At 33.9% G+C, this 21,958-nt stretch overlaps 2 protein-coding genes and 1 pseudogene across 2 annotated transcripts; 2 read left to right on the top strand and 1 right to left on the bottom strand.

The window, feature by feature from the left end:
- Positions 1-1,510: 1,510 nt before the first annotated feature.
- On the top strand, positions 1,511-16,543 carry LOC131659969 (uncharacterized; annotated as a pseudogene).
- On the top strand, positions 6,852-10,471 carry LOC131593608 (disease resistance protein RPM1-like). Its single transcript, XM_058866176.1, has 2 exons — positions 6,852-9,883; positions 10,197-10,471. Exon 1 carries the CDS (start codon positions 7,052-7,054, stop codon positions 9,872-9,874), a length of 2,823 nt encoding a protein of 940 aa, XP_058722159.1. The 5' UTR covers positions 6,852-7,051; the 3' UTR covers positions 9,875-9,883; positions 10,197-10,471.
- A 3,505-nt stretch (positions 16,544-20,048) lies between the features above and the next one.
- Positions 20,049-20,915, bottom strand: LOC131659970 (uncharacterized). Its single transcript, XM_058929076.1, has one exon. It carries the CDS (start codon positions 20,913-20,915, stop codon positions 20,049-20,051), a length of 867 nt encoding a protein of 288 aa, XP_058785059.1.
- Positions 20,916-21,958: the final 1,043 nt, after the last annotated feature.

Consider the following 21,958-nt stretch of genomic DNA (forward strand, 5'->3'; position numbering starts at 1 on the left):
TTGAAATGAATTTTAATTTTTTAAATAGATCTTAAATGTAAATTAATTATTATTTATATCGATCTCTTTATTTTACATTTATTTCTAAAATCTCTCTTTTAAATTTTGAAAAATATATTTTAATATTAAATTTATTTTTTAAGTTATAAATAATTAGTATTGTTTAAATATTATTATTTTGGTGTTGGTTTATTTTGTCTCATATAAATAAATAATTTAAATAATTTTTAAGTTATTGAACGATATATAATTCAAAAATTGTTAAAAATTTAAATAATTTTTTTTACAATATATTGAACAATATATATTAAAATATTGAAAAATATGATAATTAATATAAAAACTTTAAGTTATTGTAATATATATTATTTTTATTTCGTTTTAGTTGTTTTTTAAATAGTTGTAAATTCTAGAGTGTTTTTTAAGTAGTATCAATTATAGAAAAAAATTGAAAAAGAATGAAAGAATAAAAGAGAATAAGAAAGCAGTAAAGCAAGAAATAATGAAAGTAGGAAGTGATGAAAAGTTGGTTTTGGAAGCTAAAAGATAAAGATAGCCACGTGGACATGATCTTTGACAAAAAGGGCATATTTAAAATTTCAAGAACAATGAATTTTCTTATATGATAGATAACCCAACAACAAGCCAGCCAAATTAATTGAATGCACTAATTCACCTCCTTTTGAAACAAATGAACACCATCAAACTGAATAACATGCTCTTTAAGATTAATAGGCAAGGCACAACAGATAACCAAGCACTTCAACTCAAAACTTACCAAATAAGTTACAATAAAAAAACAAATGAGTAACATTCTCCTCTTTCCCACTAACACTATAGCACAACAAAGAACTGACATCTATAATTCCACTTCTAGCCAATTTATCTTTTTGTAGGAATTCGATTAGAAATATAAAGATAATAGGGTGTAAAGTGCTGTTTATTTCGAGGGTTGTATGTTTTAGTTTATACATAGCTAACTTTGTCAATATATGAATCAAACGGTTAATCAATTTATAGGACAATGTTATTACTCTCTTTAATTACTACCTCCGGTCCTATTTATAAGAAAAGATTCATTTTTCAGATACATTGAATAAATATTGTATCAAGACAATATGTTGTCCAGATACATTATTTATTCAATGTATCTAAAAATGGAATCTTTTCTTATAAATGGGACCAGAGGGAGTAATATGTAAGATAATATTTTTGTTTGGCAACTTGTTTTTGTTGATTAATCTCTAAGATATTGCATACAACACACACCCTTACTACAAGACAACACATAAACCAATGACCTGGGAATAAAAAAATTGTTGAAAGTTTCTATGTTAAAATTCACATGTTTTTAAGATAATTTTATAGGGTTCTGCCATTAAACATTAAACGTTCAGAAATCAGAACTACCTATTGCATCCACTCTTTCTGCAAGCAGTATATAAAAAACAAATTTCAAAGTTTAAACATTCAGAACTACCTAATGCACCCACTTTTTCAGCAAGCAGGATAATAAAAACAAAATATAGAACCAACAAAATTGAAAAGAAATGTATTTGTCCCCAGACAACAATAGAAAAATACTGTCTTGTAGCTATTTTACAGATAAATTATTCATTAGTCAAAGTTTTTCCACAAATCAAAGCTCTTTTACAAATAAACTATAATTAAGCACCAAAACAAGACACTTCACATGAACTTGCTTGAATTGCCAAAAAAAAATTCCTTGCAAGGGCTAAACCTGATTGATGAAAACATTGAAATGAAATGGCAGAAACTGTAGTTTCATTTGTTTTGGAAGAACTTTGCCAATTTGTAAAAGAAGAAAGAAGTTCGCTAGCAGGGATTGAAAGAGATTTCAATGACATCAAAGATGAGCTTGAGAGCATCCAAGCCTTCCTCAAGGATGCAGACACAAAGGCTGATGATGATGGCGGAGGAGGAGGATCCAATGGAGTCAAAACTTGGGTGAAGCAGCTGAGAGAAGCGTCTTTTCGCATAGAAGATGTGATTGATGAGTATAACATGTATGAGGCACAAAGGGTCAACCATTCTAGATTCAGATCTGTGCTTCAAATGATTCCTGGTTTTATCAAAACCATGAATCCACATCACCAGATTGCTTCTGAGATTCAAGACATCATGTTATCACTTGGTAGAATCAAAGAAAGAAGTACGAGGTTTGAGTTTCGGTCTGAAAATGGATCAGGAAGTAGCTATAGAGGGACTAAAGCTCCTAGAATCGGTGACCCTCGAATGGCTCCTTATTTCATTGAAGAGACTCAAGTTGTAGGGTTTGAGATCCCAAGAGATGAATTGGTTAGTTGTTTGGTCGGGGGAAACAATGAGCTCATGTTGGTTTCTGTGGTTGGCATGGGAGGACTCGGGAAAACCACGCTCGCTAAGCATGTTTTTGATAACCAACTAGTGAAGAGGCACTTTGATTGTAGATCTTTCATCACAGTTTCTCAATCATACACTATAAGAGAGTTGTTGACAGATATGGTAAAGAAATTTTGCAAGGACAACAATGAGCCTATTCCAAAGGGTCTGCTAAAGATGGACGACGAAACATTGATTACTCATGTGAGACAATATCTTGAGTCAAAGAGGTACTTGGTGTTTTTTGATGATGTTTGGAAAGAAAATTTTTCAGATGAGATTGAGCATGCCTTAATTAGTAATAACAAAGGAAGTAGAATTATTGTGACCACTAGAATGATGCATGTAGCTGAATATTTTAAGAAATCTTTCCCTGTTCATGTTCACAAGCTACAGCCTTTGCCTCCAAACAAAGCATGGGAGCTGTTTTGCAACAAGACATTTAGAGGGCGGTGTCCAGTGGATCTCGAGGTTATATCCAAGGAAATTATTCAGAAATGTGGAGGGCTGCCGCTAGCAATTGTGGCCATCGGTGGTCTTTTATCAACAAAAGCTAAAACCATGTTCGAGTGGATGAAGGTGAGTCAAAATCTGAGAATGGAGTTAGATCGCAATGTGCATTTAACTAGTCTAGTAAAGATTTTGTCTCTTAGTTATGATGACTTGCCTTACCATTTGAAATCATGCATGCTGTATTTTGGTATATATCCCGAGGACTATGCAATCTATAGGAAGAGACTTACTAGGCAGTGGATGGCTGAAGGGTTTGTTAGGCATCAGGATAGAAGAACCTTGGAGGAAGTTGCTGAAGAGTACCTGACAGAGTTGATACAAAGAAGTTTGGTTAACGTTTTCAAAGTTGGCTTAAATGGGAGAGTCAAAAGTTGCCAAGTTCATGATTTGTTGCGTGAAGTAATCATTAGAAAAATAAAAGAATTAAGTTTTTGTCATTTGTGCCATAAAGATGATGAACAAGTCACTGTTGGAATAGCTAGACGCTTTTCTATAGCAGCTATCTCCAACAATGACTTGAGAAACACAAGTAGCTCAGGAATTCGTGCTATATTTGTTTTCGACAAAGGTGAATTTCCTAAACATTTCATACATGGATTATATGCCAAGTTCAAGCTTTTGAAAGTGCTTGATTTTCAGAATTCTTTGTTGAAATCTATTCCTGATAACTTAGGGAATCTTTTCCATCTAAGGTACTTGAACCTGAGTTTTACAAAAGTTACCGTTCTTCCAAGATCTATTGGTAAGTTAGTCAACTTAGAAACCTTGGATTTAAGGCAAACTCGTGTGCGTGAGTTACCAAAAGAGATAAACAAGCTCACAAAGCTAACGCTTCTTCCAGTTTATTATAGAAAGTATGAAGGGTCTTATTCTATACTGAACTTTACAACTGGTGTACAAATGCAAGAGGGTATTGGGTGTTTGATATCTTTAGAAAGACTTTACTTTCTAGAAGCAGATCATGGTGGAATAGACATTATCCAAGAGCTCAAAAAGTTGAAACAGTTAAGAAAGTTAGGCATAAGGCGTGTCCGGCGAGAATATGGAAATGTATTATGTGCTACAATTCAAGAGATGAAGCACCTTGAATCTCTAAATATTACTGCTATAACTGAGGAGGAGATCATTGACTTGGATTTTGTATCAACTCCACCTAATCTCAAAGTGCTCAACTTGAAAAGTAGATTAACAAAGTTGCCTAAATGGATTCCAAATCTCAAGTACCTTGTGAAGCTAAGACTTGGCTTATCTAACTTCGAAGATGATCCACTAGATTTTGCCTAATTTGTTGAGGCTGAATTTGTGGGATGATGCATTTTCTGGTGAAAGATTGCACTTTCAGAAAGGAGGGTTTTATAAGCTGATAGAGTTGGATCTCACTAGATTAAATAGACTAAAATATGTATCTATAGACAAAGAAGCTTTACTTGGTCTTGAAGACTTCAGATTTAACAACAACCCTCAATTGAAGGTGGCACCCCAAGACCTCCAAAACTTGAAAAACCTTCAAATCCTTGAATTGATTGACATGCCAGCTGAATTAGTTGATAGCATTGATCTAGATAAAGGTGGACCTTACCATTGGATTATCAATCATATTCCTCTTGTACTGATTCGTCAGAAAGTGGGATCAAGATATCATGATTATGAGTTGCGCCCGATTCCTACTCAACTCAATATCTAAAACAGTATTCCTACTCAACTCAATATCTAAAACATTAAGGTACTCTTTCCTCTAATAATTTTAGGCTTCTCCTGAGAATGTTTGAAATTACATTGCCACTCTAACCAAAGTACATGAATGTTTCCCACTTTCTTGTTTTCTAAGTTATTTGTATCACACTCAATATTGAAAGTTTTTCTGTGTCCATGTGAACAGGTTCATATTCTCCATGTTGTAGGTCACATGAAGATGCCGTTTGTCTCTTCATTCCTTCTATGGTGTGCTTAATAAATTATTTCCTTGAATTGAATCCTCTACTATATATTCAAGGAATGTGTACTCTATTAATTGACAAATGCTTCTGTTTTCTGTCAGTTGTGTGTGGTGTTGTTTATTATTGGTTGTTGTGTGGATGCTTTTCATAAACAGTACAATGGACGTTCCAATTTGCTATGAAAGATATATGAAATTTTGTTGCTATTATTTACAGGATGTGTTACATTTATGAGTTAGTTGCAGCATACTTGACAACATGTGGTGTCTATTTAATTCTAATCCAACAACCTGTGTGTGTGTGTGTATAGGATGATATTTTTGTCATTAGGAGGTGTATAACTAAGACAAATCAATCCAAAGAAATGTAACGCACACAAACATATTGAGCCACATGCTCAAACATGTTATTTTGAAAAGGTTAGGGAAGCAAGAAAGCAAATCTCCAAAAAGCTCTTCGGTAAATGTAAATTACATCGCAATGGTGGTGCAAGGAAATTGCATTACCTAAATAGATTGAATTTGTAAGTTTCCAATGAAGCACAATGACTTGCATCCAATATCCTCATACTTGATGGAAACCCTGGAAACAGCTGAAGCATTCCACACCAGTTTCTTTGAAAAATACAAGTGAATACTATGATAGAAAACCATAAACTCTAAACCATAAATCCTAAACAAGAAGCGAGACTAATTCTTGAAAACCAGCATAAGCTAATCTAGAAAAGCAAGATTGAAGAAGTAGGAAACCTGATCAAAGCAACGAAGAACCTTTTTGTCTAGTAGCATCTTTTTCATTGCATCTATACAGCCTGATATCATCTCAAAACTGAAGTAAATTGAGTTAAATTGAAATTTGACATAAGCATTAACACTCAAACTCACAAATTAGATAATGTTCTAGTCATTGGGTGTGTTAAGCACCGTCTGCTTAAATCTAACAGCCACCCGTACAACCGCCTCTTCTCAATCGTGCGGTTTTAACCGCTCTCATTATATAAGGAGGAAAGCGCGTCATTTCAGGTATTCAAATTCATTCTCATTCTCACATTACTCTTTATTCTGTCATTGATTTTTCCGCCACCCAAAACCTACTCCGCCGATCCAAGACCTCATCTCGCAGTCTCACCTGCTCCACCGATCCAAAACCTCATCTCTCCGTCTCACCGATCATTTCTGGTTCCCAAGCAGAATAGATAAACATTGTTAAAGTGAACATGTTGAATATTTATGTAAATGCAGTCAAGTAAATAATTTGCTTCCAATTTAACAATGCTGAAAACGTGACTAATTGCTAGCATTTAGAGAAACTTGATCATAATTATATAACTATTGATTCCCAAAAGAGGATTAAAGTTGAAGAAATAAGAGAGGAACAACGAAAAACCTAATTAGAGAAAATGGTGAGTTTTAGTAACTAATTTCATGGAAGATAAATCAAGAGCAGTTGAGAAACTTACTGATTCAAGGAAAAATAAATCTCGTGGTGCTAGTCGTGGTCTCGCGGTGATTATAAAAATGGAGGGAAATAAATGGATGATAGTATCTAGATGAGTGGAAGCTAGTAACACGAAATTTAAAGGTTAATTATGAAATTTAATAATAATAATAATAATAATAATAATAATAATAATAATAATAATAATATATAATAATATATTAGGAGTGTTCGCAATTCAGTTTAGGTAGATTTTATAGTAAAACGCGTGGTTCAGTATATATAGAATATACAGCAGAGTAGTTATATAGTTAATTACAAATAGTTACAATAGTTAGTTACAATTAACCAAATAACAAAATCTACAAGATTTCAAGTTTAACTGAACAAGATATTACAGCAAAGATATTGCACATACAAGATACAACTAACAATTAAAAGAAAACCAAGCCACGCAACCTTGAGAATAGCACACTTCTATTAAAAGAATAGACATGTGTTTCTTAACTACCTGCTGCACCCACTCTTTCTGCAAGTAGTATATAAAAAACAAATCTCTTTCTACAAGCAGAATATTAAAAAAACAAACAACAATAGAAAAATATTATCTTGTAGAAAGCTATTTTGCAGATAAATTCTTACATTAGTCAAGGTTTTTCCACAAATAAAGCTACTTTACAATAAACTAAGCACCAAAACAAGGCATTTCACTTGAACTTGCTAGGATTGTCAAAAAAAATCCATGCAAAGGCTAGTCTGATTGATGACATCTTTGAATTGAAATGGCAGAAACTGTGGTGTCCTTTGTTATAGGAGAACTCTGCCAATTTGTAAAAGAAGAAAGAAGTTCGGTAGCAGGGATTGAAAGAGACTTCAATGACATCAAAGATGAACTTGAGAGCATCCAAGCCTTCCTCAAGGATGCAGACACAAAGGCTGATGATGATGGCGGAGGAGGAGGATCCAATGGAGTCAAAACTTGGGTGAAGCAGCTGAGAGAAGCGTCTTTTCGCATAGAAGATGTGATTGATGAGTATAACATGTATGAGGCACAAAGGATCAACCATTCTAGATTCAGATCTGTACTTCAAATGATTCCTGGTTTTATTAAAACCATGAATCCACATCACCAGATTGCTTCTGAGATTCAAGACATCATGTTATCACTTGGAAAAATCAAAGAAAGAAGTACGAGGTTTGAGTTTCGGTCTGAAAATGGATCAGGAAGTAGCTATAGAGGGACTAAAGCTCCTAGAATCGGTGACCCTCGAATGGCTCCTTATTTCATTGAAGAGACTCAAGTTGTAGGGTTTGAGTCCCCGAGAGATGAATTGGTTAGTTGCTTGGTGGGGGGAAACAATGAGCTCATGTTGGTTTCTGTGGTTGGCATGGGAGGACTCGGGAAAACCACGCTCGGTAAGCATGTTTTTGATAACCAGCTAGTGAAGAGGCACTTTGATTGTAGATCTTTCATCACGGTTTCTCAATCATACACTATAAGAGAGTTGTTGACAGATATGGTAAAGAAATTTTGCAAGGACAACAACGAGCCGATTCCAAAGGGTCTGCTGAAGATGGACGACGAAACATTGATTACTCATGTGAGACAATACCTTGAGTCAAAGAGGTATTTAGTATTTTTTGATGATGTTTGGAAAGAAAATTTTTCTGATGAGATTGAGCATGCCTTAATTAGTAATAACAAAGGAAGTAGAATTATCGTGACCACTAGAATGATGCATGTAGCTGAATATTTTAAGAAATCTTTTCCTGTTCATGTTCACAAGCTACAACCTTTGCCTCCAAACAAAGCATGGGAACTGTTTTGCAACAAGGCATTTAGAGGGAAGTGTCCAGCAGATCTTGAGGATGTATCCAAAGAAATTGTTCAAAAGTGTGGAGGGCTACCACTAGCAATTGTGGCCGTCGGTGGTCTTTTGTCAACAAAAGCTAAAACCATGTTCGAGTGGATGAAGGTGAGTCAAAATTTGAGAATGGAGTTAGATCGCAATGTGCATTTGACTAGTCTAGTCAAGATTTTATCTCTTAGTTATGATGACTTGCCTTACCATTTGAAATCATGCATGCTGTATTTTGGTATATATCCCGAGGACAATGCAATTTGTAGGAAGAGACTTACTAGGCAATGGATGGCTGAAGGGTTTGTTAGGCATGAGGATAGAAGAACCTTGGAGGAAGTTGCTGAAGAGTACCTAACAGAGTTGATACAAAGAAGTTTGGTTAATGTTTTCAAAGTTGGCTTAAATGGGAGAGTCAAAAGGTGCCAAGTTCATGATTTGTTGCGCGAAGTGATTATTAGAAAAATGAAAGATTTAAGTTTTTGTCATTTATGCCATAAAGATGATGAACAAGTCACTTTTGGAATAGCTAGACGCTTTTCTATAGCAGCTATCTCTAACAATGACTTGACAAACACTAGCAACTCAGGAATTCGTGCTATATTTGTTTTCGACAAAGGTGAATCTCCTAAACAGCTCATGGATGGATTATCCGTCAAGCTCAAGCTTTTGAAAGTGCTTGATTTTCAGAATTCTTTGTTGAAATCTATTCCTGATAAATTGGGGAATCTTTTCCATCTAAGGTACTTGAACCTGAGTTTTACAAAAGTTACAGTTCTTCCAAGATCTATTGGTAAGTTAGTCAACTTAGAAACCTTGGATTTAAGGCAAACACGTGTCCATGAGTTACCAAAAGAGATAAACAAGCTCACAAAGCTAACACTTCTTCCAGTTTATTATAGAAAATATGAAGGGTCTTATTCTATACTGAACTTTACAACTGGTGTACAAATGCAACAGGGTATTGGGTGTTTGATATCTTTAGAAAGACTTTGCTTTTTGGAAGCAGATCATGGTGGAATAGATATTATCCAAGAGCTCAAAAAGTTGAAACAGTTAAGGAAGTTAGGCATAAGGCGTGTCCGGCGAGAATATGGAAATGTATTATGTGCTACAATACAAGAGATGAAGCACCTTGAATCTCTTAATATTACTGCTATAACTGAGGAGGAGATTCTTGACTTGGATTTTGTATCAACTCCACCTAGTCTTAAAATGCTCTACTTGAAAAGTAGATTAGCAAATTTGCCTAAATGGATTCCAAATCTCAAGTATCTTGTGAAGCTAAGACTTAGCTTATCTAACTTCGAAGATGATCCACTAGACTCTTTGAAGAATTTGCCTAATTTGTTGAGGCTGAATTTGTGGGATGATGCCTTTTCTGGTGAAAGATTGCATTTTCAGAAAGGAGGGTTTTATAAGCTGATAGAGTTGGATCTCAATAGATTAAATAGACTAAAATCTGTATCTATAGACAAAGAAGCTTTGCTTGGGCTTGAAGAATTCAGATTTAACAACAACCCTCAATTGAAGGTAGCACCCCAAGACCTCCAAAACTTGAAAAACCTTCAACTCCTAGAATTGATTGACATGCCGGCTGAACTAGTTGATAGCATTGATCTAGATAAAGGTGGACCATGCCATTGGATTATCAATCCTATTCCTCTTGTACTGATTCGTCAGAAAGTAGGATCAAGATATCATGATTATGAGTTGCGCCCCATTCCTACTCAACTCAGTATCTAAAACATTAAGGTACTCTTTCCTCTAAGAATTTTAGGCGCTTCTCCTATGAATGTTTGAAATTACATTGCTACTCCAACCAAAGTACATGTTTTCAATTTCTGTCTTTTATTACATGCTTCAATCTCCCCTTTACATGAATGTTCACTACTTGATTTCAAGTAAAATAAGCTTTAATGCATGCACAACTTTCCTAGGAAAATTAATCTTATAATATTTTGTATATATAAAAATGATAATATTCAAGTTGATTTTGTATATGTCACACCCCTATGGATATAATAGTTGAATGAAAGTTTCTATATTTTTGTATTTATGTGAACAGGTTCATATTCTCCATGTTGCAGCTCACATGAAGATGCACTTTGTCTCTTTATTCCTTCTGCTGTGTGCTTAATAAATCATTTCCTTGAATCGAATCATCTGCTACATAATCAAGGAATGTGTACTCTATTAATTGACAAATGATTCTGTTTTCTTTTTCTGTTGTGTGTGGTGTTGTTTATTGTTGGTTGATGTGAAGATGCTTTTCTATAAGCAATACAATGGATACTGCAATTTGCTATAATATTTACAGGATGTGTTACATAGATGAGTTAATTGCAGCATACTTGACGAATTCTTGTGGTGTCTATTCAATTCTAGTCCAAGAACATGTGTGTGTGTGTAGTATGATATTTGTGATATTAAGAGTTGGGATGTGGGTGATTTCATTTGTAATCTAGAGTAGTCAAATCCCGGATAGCGGCGCGGAGCAGTCGACCCCAAAAATTGTGGCTGCTATAATATAATGCACCGCTAAGGCTCTTCTCATAATGGTCGGCCTCCGCTCCGCTATAGCGGGATAGCACCACTATTGGCTAATATTGACTACTCTATTGTAATCCATATTTTTTCATGAGGAAGTGTATAACTAAGACAACCCAATCAAAAGAAATGTCACGCACACAAACATAGTGAGCCACACACTCAAACACGTTATTTTGAAAAGGTGAGGGAAGCAAGAAAGCAAACCTCCAAAAAGCTCTTCGGTAAATGTAAATTACATCGCAAAGGAGATTGAATTTGTAAGTTTCCAATGAAGCACAATGACTTGCATCCAATATCCTCATACTTGATGGAAACCCTGGAAACAGCTGTAGCATTTCACACCAGTTCCTTTGAAAAATGCAGGTGAATACTATGATAGAAAACCATAAACTCTAAACCATAAATCCTAAACGAGAAGCGAAACTAATTCTTGAAAACCAGCATAAGCTAATCTAGAAAAGCAAGATTGAAGAAGTAGGAAACCTGATCGAAGCAACGAAGAACCTTTTTGTCTAGTAGCATCTTTTTCATTGCATCTATACAGCCTGATATCATCTCAAAACTGAAGTAAATTGAGTTAAATTGAAATTTGTTATAAGCATTAACACTCAAACTCACAAATTAGATAATGTTCTAGTCATTGGACGCGTTAATCACCATCTGCTTAAATCTAACAGCAACCCGTACAACCGCCTCTTCTCAATCGTGCGGTTTTAACTGCTCTCATTATATAAGGAGGAAAGCGCGTCATTTCAGGTATTCAAATTCACTCTCATTCTCACATTACTCCTTATTCTGTCATTGATTTTTCCGCCACCTAAACCTACTCCGCCGATCCAAGAAACCTAATTTCGTGTGGGAATCGAGAGCAGTTGAGAAACTTACTGATTCGAGGAAAAATAAATCTCGTGGTGCTAGTCGTGGTCTTGCGGTGATTATAAAAATGGAGGGAAATAAATGGATGATAGTATATAGATGAGTGGAAGCTAGTAACACAAAATTTTAAGGTTAATTATGAAATTTAGTAATAATGATAATAATATATAATAATATATTAGGAGTGTTCGCAATTCAGTTTAGGTAGATTTTATAGTAAAGCGCGTGGTTCAGTATATATAGAATATACAGCAGAGTAGTTATATAGTTAATTACAAATAGTTACAATAGTTAGTTACAATTAACCAAATAACAAAATCTACAAGATTTCAGGTTTAACTGAACAAGATATTACAGCTAAGATATTGCACATACAACTAACAATTAAAAGAAAACCAAGCCACGCAACCTTGACAATAGCACACTTCTATTAAAAGAATAGACATATGTTTCTTGACTACCTGCTGCACCCACTCTTTCTGCAAGTAGTATATTAAAAACAAATCTCTTTCTGCAAGCAGAATATTAAAAAAACAAACAACAATAGAAAAATATTATTTTGTAGAAAGCTATTTTGCAGATAAGTTCTTACATTAGTCAAAGTTTTTCCACGAATCAAAGCTACTTTACAATAAACTAAGCACCAAAACAAGGCATTTCACTTGAACTTGCTAGGATTGTCAAAAAAAAAAAATCCATGCAAGGGCTAGTCTGATTGATGACATCTTTGAATTGAAATGGCAGAAACTGTGGTGTCATTTGTTATGGAAGAACTCTGCCAATTTGTAAAAGAAGAAAGAACTTCGGTAGCAGGGATTGAAAGAGACTTCATTGACATAAAAGATGAACTTGAGAGCATCCAAGCCTTCCTCAAGGATGCAGACATAAAGGCAGATGATGATGGTGGAGGAGGAGGATCCGATGGAGTCAAAACTTGGGTGAAGCAGCTGAGAGAAGCATCTTTTCGCATAGAAGATGTGATTGATGAGTATAACATGTATGAGGCACAAAGGGTCAACCATTCTAGATTCAGATCTGCACTCCAAATGATTCCAGGTTTGATCAAAACCATGCATCCACATCACAAGATTGCTTCTGAGATTCGAGACATCATGTTATCACTTGGTAGAATCAAAGAAAGAAGTACAAGGTTTGAGTTTCGGTCTGAAAGTGGATCAGGAAGTTATAGAGGGACTAAAGCTCCTAGAATTGGTGACCCTCGAATGGCTCCTTATTTCATTGAAGAGACTCAAGTTGTAGGGTTTGAGATCCCTAGAGATGAATTGGTTAGTTGCTTGGTGGGGGGAAACAATGAGCTCATGTTGGTTTCTGTGGTTGGTATGGGAGGACTCGGGAAAACCACGCTCGCTAAGCATGTATTTGATAACCAGCTAGTGAAGAGGCACTTTGATTGTAGATCTTTCATCACAGTTTCTCAATCATACACTATCAGAGAGTTGTTGACAGATATGGTAAAGAAATTTTGCAAGGACAACAATGAGCCTATTCCAAAGGGTCTGCTAAAGATGGATGATGAAACATTGATTACTCATGTGAGACAATATCTCGAGTCAAAGAGGTACTTGGTGTTTTTTGATGATGTTTGGAAGGAAAATTTTTCTGATGAGATTGAACATGCCTTAATTAGTAATAACAAAGGAAGTAGAATTATCGTGACCACTAGAATGATGCGTGTAGCTGAATATTTTAAGAAATCTTTTCCTGTTCATGTTCACAAGCTACAGCCTTTGCCTCCAAACAAAGCATGGGAACTGTTTTGCAACAAGGCATTTAGAGGGCAGTGTCCAGCAGATCTTGAGGATGTATCCGAAGAAATTGTTCAAAAATGTGGAGGGCTACCACTAGCAATTGTGGCCATCGGTGGTCTTTTGTCAACAAAAGCTAAAACCATGTTCGAGTGGATGAAGGTGAGTCAAAATCTGAGAATGGAGTTAGATCGCAATGTGCATTTGACTAGTTTAGTAAAGATTTTATCTCTTAGTTATGATGACTTACCTTACCATTTGAAATCATGCATGCTATATTTTGGTATATATCCTGAGGACTACGCAATCTATAGGAAGAGACTTACTAGGCAGTGGATGGCTGAAGGGTTTGTTAGGCATCAGGATAGAAGAACTTTGGAGGAAGTTGCTGAAGAGTACCTAACAGAGTTGATACAAAGAAGTTTGGTTAATGTTTTCAAAGTTGGCTTAAATGGGAGAGTCAAAAGTTGCCAAGTTCATGATTTGTTGCGCGAAGTGGTCATTAGAAAAATAAAAGATTTAAGTTTTTGTCATTTGTGCCATAAAGATGATGAACAAGTCATTGTTGGAATAGCAAGACGCTTTTCTATAGCAGCTATCTCCAACAATGACTTGACAAACACTAGTAGCTCAGGAATTCGAGCTATATTTGTTTTCGACAAAGGTGAATTTCCTAATCATTTCATACAAGGATTATCTTCCAAGTTCAAGCTTTTGAAAGTGCTTGATTTTCAGAATTCTTTGTTGAAATCTATTCCTGATAACTTGGGGAATCTTTTCCACCTAAGATACTTGAACCTGAGTTTTACAAAAGTTACCGTTCTTCCAAGAGCGATTGGTAAGTTAGTCAACTTAGAAACCTTGGATTTAAGGCAATCTCGTGTGCATGAGTTACCGAAAGAGATAAACAGACTCACAAAGCTAACGCTTCTTCCAGTTTATTATAGAAAGTATGAGGAGTCTTATACTATACTGAACTTTACAAGTGGTGTACAAATGCAAGAGGGTATTGGGTGTTTAATATCTTTAGAAAGACTTTACTTTCTGGAAGTAGATCATGGTGGAATAGACATTATCCAAGAGCTCAAAAAGTTGAAACAGTTGCGAAAGTTAGGCATAAGGCGTGTCCGGCGAGAATATGGAAATGTATTATGTGCTACAATACAAGAGATGAAGCACCTTGAATCTCTAAATATTACTGCTATAACTGAGGAGGAGATCATTGACTTTGATTTTGTATCAACTCCACCTAATCTTAAAGTGCTTAACTTAAAAAGTAGATTAGCAAAGTTGCCTAAATGGATTCCAAATCTCAAGTATCTTGTGAAGTTAAGACTTGGCTTATCTAACATCGAAGATGATCCACTAGAATCTTTGAAGAATTTGCCTAATTTGTTGAGGCTGAATTTATCGGATGATGCCTTTTCTGGTGAAAGATTGCATTTTCAGAAAGAAGGGTTTTATAAGCTGATAGAGTTGGATCTCAATAGATTAAATAGACTAAAATCTGTATCTATAGACAAAAAAGCTTTGCTTGGTCTTGAAGACTTCAAATTTAACAACAACCCTCAATTGAAGGTGGTACCCCATGACCTCCAAAACTTGAAAAACCTTCAACTCCTAGAATTGATTGACATGTCCGCTGAACTAGTTGATAGCATTGATCTAGATAAAGGTGGACCATGCCATTGGATTATCAATCATATTCCCCTTGTATTGACTCGTCAGAAAGTAGGATCAAGATATCATGATTATGAGCTGCGCCTAATTCCTACTCAACTCAATATCTAAAACATTAAGGTACTCTTTCCTCTAATAATTTTAGGCTTCTCCTAAGAATGTTTGAAATTACATTGCCACTCTAACCAAATTACATGTTTTCAATTTTGTTTGTTTATTTCATGCTTTAATCCTCCCTTTACATGAATGTTTCCTACTTTCTTGCTTTCTAAGTTATTTGTATCATACTCAATATTGAAAGTTTTTCTGTGTCCATGTGAACAGGTTCATATTCTCCATGTTGTAGGTCACATAAAGATGCACTTTGTCTCTTCATTCCTTCTACGGTGTGCTTAATAAATTATTTCCTTGAATTGAATCATCTACTATATAATCAAGTCAATGAATGTGTAATCTATTAATAGACTAATGCTTCTGTTTTCATTTTCTGTCATTTGTGTGTGGTGTTTTTTATTATTGGTTGTTGTGTTGATGCTTTTCTATAAGCAATACAATGGATATTTCAATTTGCTATAATACTTGCAGGATGTGTTACATAGATGAGTTAGTTTCTGCATACTTGACAACTTCTTGTGGTGTCTATTCTATTCTAATCCAAGAACTTGTGTTTGTATATTTGTAATATTAAGAGATGGGATGTAGGTGATTTCATTTGCAATCCATATTTTGTCATAAGAAAGTGTATAACTAAGACATAAGCAGCACAAACACTGGACACGACACCAACACGTCGACACAGGTGATAATTTGAAAAAAAATTAATAAATTGACCATAATCACAAGTGTCAGTGTCGTGGTGGTATCTGAGTCCAACACTAACACTTACATGGACACATCTTTTGTCAGAGGTGTTGGTACTATAGAGACTAAAACAATCAAATCCAAAGAAATGTCACACACAAACATAATGAGTCACACACTCAAACACGATATTTTGAAAAGGTTAGGGAAGCAAGAAAGCATACCTCCAAAACGCTCTTCGGTACTCCAGGTAAAAACAAATGACATCCCGATGGTGATGCAAGGGGATTGCATTATCTAAATAGATTGAATTTGTAAGTTTCCAATGAAACACAGTGACTTGCATCCAATATCCTCATACTTGATGGAAACCCTGTCAAAGCATTTCACACCAGTTCTTTTAAAAGATACAATTGAATACTATAATAGAAAAACATAAACCTAATCTAGAAAAGAAAGATTGGAGAAGTAGGTGACCTGATGGAGGCGAAGATTTTAAAAACAGCCGCGACAAAATGTTCCGATACCTTTATTCCCCATTTTTATGATAAAAAACAAATTATGGTTAATTCACACTGAGACGACTGCTACCAGAGGTTCAACACATGTACTGACCGAAATCACGAAAGCCTTTACGCAACCGCGACAGTTATTTAAAACCTTGGGCAAAGAACCTTTTGTCTAGTAGCATCATTTTCGTTGCTCCGATACAGTCTGATATCATTCCAAAACTGAAGTAAATTGAGTTAAATTGAAATTTGACACAAGAATTAACACTCAAAATCACAAATAAGATAAGCTTTGTAAAAGTGAACAAGTTGAATATATATGTAAATGCTGTAAAGTAAATAATTTGCTTCCAATTTAACAAATGCTGAAAACGCAACCAATAGCTAGCAACAAGAGAAACTTGATCATAATCATCTAGTTATTGATTTCCAAAAGAGGATTAAAGTTGAAGAAATAAGAAAAGGGGAACTAAAAAACCTAATTAGAGCACTGTAGGTAACGGATCTCTCTGATAAAGACTTGTGGCAAATAGTTCTCGCGGTGGCTATCGCGGTGGTCTCGTGGTGGTTATCGCGGTGGTTATAACAGTTGTCGGTGGTGCTGAGTGGGAGATAAAAATGGAGGGAAATAAATTGATGATAGCATCTAAATGAGTGGAAGCTAGTAACACAAAATTTAAAAGTTAATTTTATCAAATTTAATAATAATATATAATTATAATTATATGTAAAGAAAATAGAAGATTTTGACAAAGAAAAATCCAAAAATATTCTTATGTTTATTTTTAATAAATAATAATATATTATCATTTTAAAAATTGTGTAATTAATAACTTCTGTCATGAGAAAAACTTCCATGGATACAAATATAAATTCTTAATATTAGAAACAATTAATAAGAACACGATATAAAATTTTAAATTATTTAAAATTTAATTTTTTTTTAAATTAGATTCGTGTGGGTAGTTGTGATTGAAATAAATTTATTTATTTTAATAAATAAAAAATAATGATTGATTATTTTTAAAATTATGATTTATTTATTTTCATGCAAATATTTTTTCTTCCGTCAATTATCATTTAACATAATACTATATTCACTTTTCTCATTTAAACCATATATTCAATTAAACCTTAGAAAAAAGATTATACAAAATAATCTTCATCACTTAAGGAAAATTGGGTAACCAAAATTAGATAGAATCAATGTAGCTATGATTTTAGGGTTTTAAGATATGTTCTAGTGGTAAAGGTTTAGGTCTTGATGTGTACTCACCTCAAAGTTTTAAATTAAATTTTGCTAAACACAAAATGCTTATTAAAAAGATAAATAATAACTTTATAATAATTAAAGCTTATTAGACTATACAATTTTTATAGCCTTTTTAATTTTTAAAATTTTATATTGTTATTTTTAAATGTTTTAAAAATAATACAAAAATATCTAAAATGTCATGAATCTCTTTTTTTCTGTTAAAAAAAGTGTATTCAATAATAAAATAAAAGTGTATTCAATAATAAAATAATTAATTTTAAGTTTTACTTAAAGAAAGTAAATAAGTTTTGCTTAAGTGTAAAACTGCAAAATTTTATATTGATGTCGCTTCCGTAAAAGCTCAAAAAAATAGAGTAAAATAAAGTAGACGCATTAGAGGTTACGGACTTAAACACTTGACCCACCTCACACTAGTACGAACAAAATAGACATATGCAACATGCCAGATCCATTTTAACACTCCAAATTTTTATATACTAATAATCATAAATTAATAACATAATATGTATTTTTTTTTATAAAATTCACTTTTATTCATTATATTTAAATAGAGAGAAGTAAAAGAATTGAAAATAATTTTTACTTTGAGCATTTTATTTGCCACCCTAAATTATATATGACACTCCCTAAAGGTAATTAAATCAAACAACATTTTCATTCAACACAAAATCCTCTCGTGTTTTTGAGCATTTTATTTGTCACCCTAAATTATATATGACACTCCCTAAATAATTTTTTTTAAAGAAATTTCAGGTGTAATATTGAAAATTTTGGTATATATGAAATTTCTGATAGAACATTTGAAATTTCCAATAAATTGTAATTAGTTTCAAAAATTTTAAATTTTGTGGTAAAATACCGTAAATTTCAAAAAATTTTATAAACCGTAAAATTTTCAAAATTGTTGGTAAAATCTCCCGAAAATTTTGAAATTTCCTGAAAAATCTTCCGAAAATTTCAAAATTTTCGATAAAATCTATTGAAGATTTCAAAATTTATAGTAAAATCTCCCAGAAATTTCAAATTTCTAATAAAAATCTCACTTTTTAAAAAAAATCCGATTTGTGCTTGAAATTTCCTGTATCTCCCAGGAAAATTCAAAAAATTTTTATGAAAACTTTGAACAAAATTACTTTAGTCTTTTCATACACTTTGATCTCCCAGGAAAATGCTTCATGTTTTTATATATAAAAAAAACAAAATTTGATCTGGTCTTAAAAATAGTCTAAACCTCTAATTTTTTGGTTTTAGACTGAACTTTGATTAATTTTTTACCAATTTTTTTAATTTACATTATGATTCTTTTACAATTTGATTTTTCATAATCAAATAGATATATACTAGATTTTCGATTTTCAATCCGACTGATTGAATGGTCAAGTCTAGTTTTGACTGTCATGCACACTACTCTTCTCTTATTTCTTCTCTCATTCTGTTCACAATCATTTTAATTTTTTTTTGGTTGATCTTTTTCTATTTAAATTTTTGTTATCGCTAGTTTTTGAATTTAACGTTTTCAATTTTTGTTTTTGATATTTGCTTATTAGTGAATTGTAGTTTACATCTACATAGACTTTTCTCATTGTTTGTTAGAGTCTTGGTCTATATTATTAAATGAAAGGTGGAAATTTCAAAAGACTTTTAGAATTAAAAAATTTCAAAGAAAAGTAGAAAATGGAAATGTTTAAAAAAAGGTAAGTCAATAAACAGAGAAGAGAGAGGTTGTGGGCCATGGAAGAAAGAGAGGATTTTGTTGCTTTATAATTTATTAATGTATTTTTATTTTATTTTATTTTATCTTATTTTATTTGATTCTCTTTGACAATAACATGTCTAATGTATTGTTGGCATCAATTCATAGAGATTTTTTTGAAATGATGGTGTTACTTTTGGAATTTAGAAAAAGTGTAGATTGAGTTAATGGTTAATGGTTATTCAATTATACTTATTCTGTATGTTACTAATGTTTTCTTTTAATCTGCATCCTTTTCATTGCAATTTAATTTCTCATCCTTCCCTACTTTTGCATTCATCATTTTTTAACCTTAAAAATGTTTTTGTTACTTTTATTCATTTTCTGTAACACTGAAATAATTATACATTTTTTTTTAAGCAAAAGAAGATTTCATTAAAAAAAAAAGAAAAGGATTACAAGGACAAAACAAAGGCAAGGCCTATTAATTACAAAGCCTGAATCTAGAATTGTCTTGTTTGTCAAGCTAAAAGTCCTTATACAAACCAAAGGGTAAACTATCAAACCAAGTGAAAGTCTTGATTTGAAACCCAAGATTAGCCAAGAAAGCGGCGCAAAAATTGGCTTCGCGAAAAGTGTGCGTAATCATGAAGTCCATATGAAGAGTATACGCACAACGATTGAGCCAACAAGATTTGATGTACCAAGGGACAAGATTAGAGTTAGTAAAAGCTTTCACCACTAAAATACAATCTGTTTCAATCCATTATTTAGACCAGTTTCGCTCCTTAGCTTTCTCAATAGCTATAACAGCAGCCAACAATTCCGCCGAAACAGAATTTCCCTCGTTAAGATAAGCACAAAAGCTTCCCATATGACCGGCCATATCATTTCTGAAAATGTCACCACAAGAACTTGTCATAGGAGAACCTTTCGCGAGGCCATCGATATTGCACTTGATCCAGCCCGCGAGAGGAGGAGACCAAAAAACCTCAATACACCTTTGAGGAGGCCGAGGGTGCATGCCAATGTCAAAGGTTTTAAGAACAGTGAAGTTGTTCATGTCAGAATTGGAGAACTTGGAGTTGTTACTGCCTGTTATCTTGATTTGAGAAGCAATAATCGACCTGTAGCATTCCCAGGAGGTTAGCTTATCCTCGAATCTAGCCAAGTTTCTAGCCTTCCAAATTTGATGAAACATAGTGGTGAAGCAAGAGGGAACAGTTAGCCTAGCTTGAGGAGACCACCCAGCCTTTAAAATAGAAAAATAATCCCTTATCGATGAAATTGGCAAACAATGAATCTTGGTTGACAACCAATTCCAAAGATGTTTAGCAAAGGAACAATCAAAGAAGATATGTTGAGCAGATTCCGGAGAGTTCCTACATAGCGAGCACATAGAGGGGAAGCAGAAGCCACAAGAGTTGAGATTCTCGTCAGAGGGAATTTTGTTATGGATGAATCTCCAAACAAGCAAAGAGTGGGAGGGGGTACAATTATCCCAAGGAAATGAAGACCATGAAGCAGACACAATAGGTTTCATTATGAAGTCATAGTCTACTTTTGTAGAAAGTATCCCATCAGCAGTGCAGGTCCATACCAGTAAGTCTTCTGTATCAATTGAATGAGGCATAATCTTAGTAATGAGAGGCAACAAGTTAGGAAAGGCTGATTGAATGTTTGCAGGAATGATCCAAGAACCATCGACCAACCAATCACTGACTTTTATGGAGAGATGCTTATGGTAGATAAGGGGAATTTTGAATTTTTGAGCAAGTGATTCACCTAACCAATTATCAAGCCAGAAGTTTACCTTAGTTCCTTTTGCAATAAGCTACTGGCAATTCTCTTTAACAGTTGTGTACTTCTCTTTAATGCTACTCCAAAGAGAAGAGTTTATGGAGTAGGAAATGATACCTTTGTTCCTCTTAACTCTGGCAGCAAGAATGCGGGCCCAGTTGCAAGATTCGTTCATAAAGTTCCAGCACATATGCAAATTTTTTGCTTCATTGAAAGCCCTAAAAGATTTAAGGCCATGGCCTCCTTCCTTTAGACTTCTGCAGCAAGTTCTCCATTTCACAGTTACCATCTTCCTCTTGTCTATGTTCCACTCCAGATGAAATTTCTCATCCACCTTTCAATAACTTTGATTATGCTGACTAGCCAACTATAGATGGAGATGCAGTGCACCAGCATGCTAAGGATCACAACTTTCACTAACTGGACTCTTCCAGCCATGGTGAGAAGACGAGCTTTCCAAGTAGCCAGCTTAATTCAAATTTTATCTGCAAAATATTGAAAATGACAGGCTTTAGGTCTGCCAATAAAAATTGGAACACCAAGATAGATAAAAGGAGGGGAAGCCATTGTAAATCCAACAAGGTCAGCTAGGCTTTTATGCCTCGAGTTAGATATCCCCCCAGCATAAATGAGAGATTTTAATTTATTGTAGTATTGGCTAGAGCAAGATGCATATTCATCAAGCAATTTAGAAATAGCAGACAAAGACTTATGATGACCTCTACAAAAGATCATAATGTCATCAGCAAAAATAGTATGAGAATCAACAAAGCTATTTCTAGAGGCTTTCACAAGGTTGATTTTGTCAATTTCCACAAGTTTAGATATACCTTTGTTGAGAACCTCCTTAGAAAGGCAAAAAAGTAGAGGAGACAA

The sequence above is a fragment of the Vicia villosa genome, linkage group LG3 (assembly GCF_029867415.1).
Source record: "Vicia villosa cultivar HV-30 ecotype Madison, WI linkage group LG3, Vvil1.0, whole genome shotgun sequence".
NCBI lineage: Eukaryota > Viridiplantae > Streptophyta > Magnoliopsida > Fabales > Fabaceae > Vicia > Vicia villosa.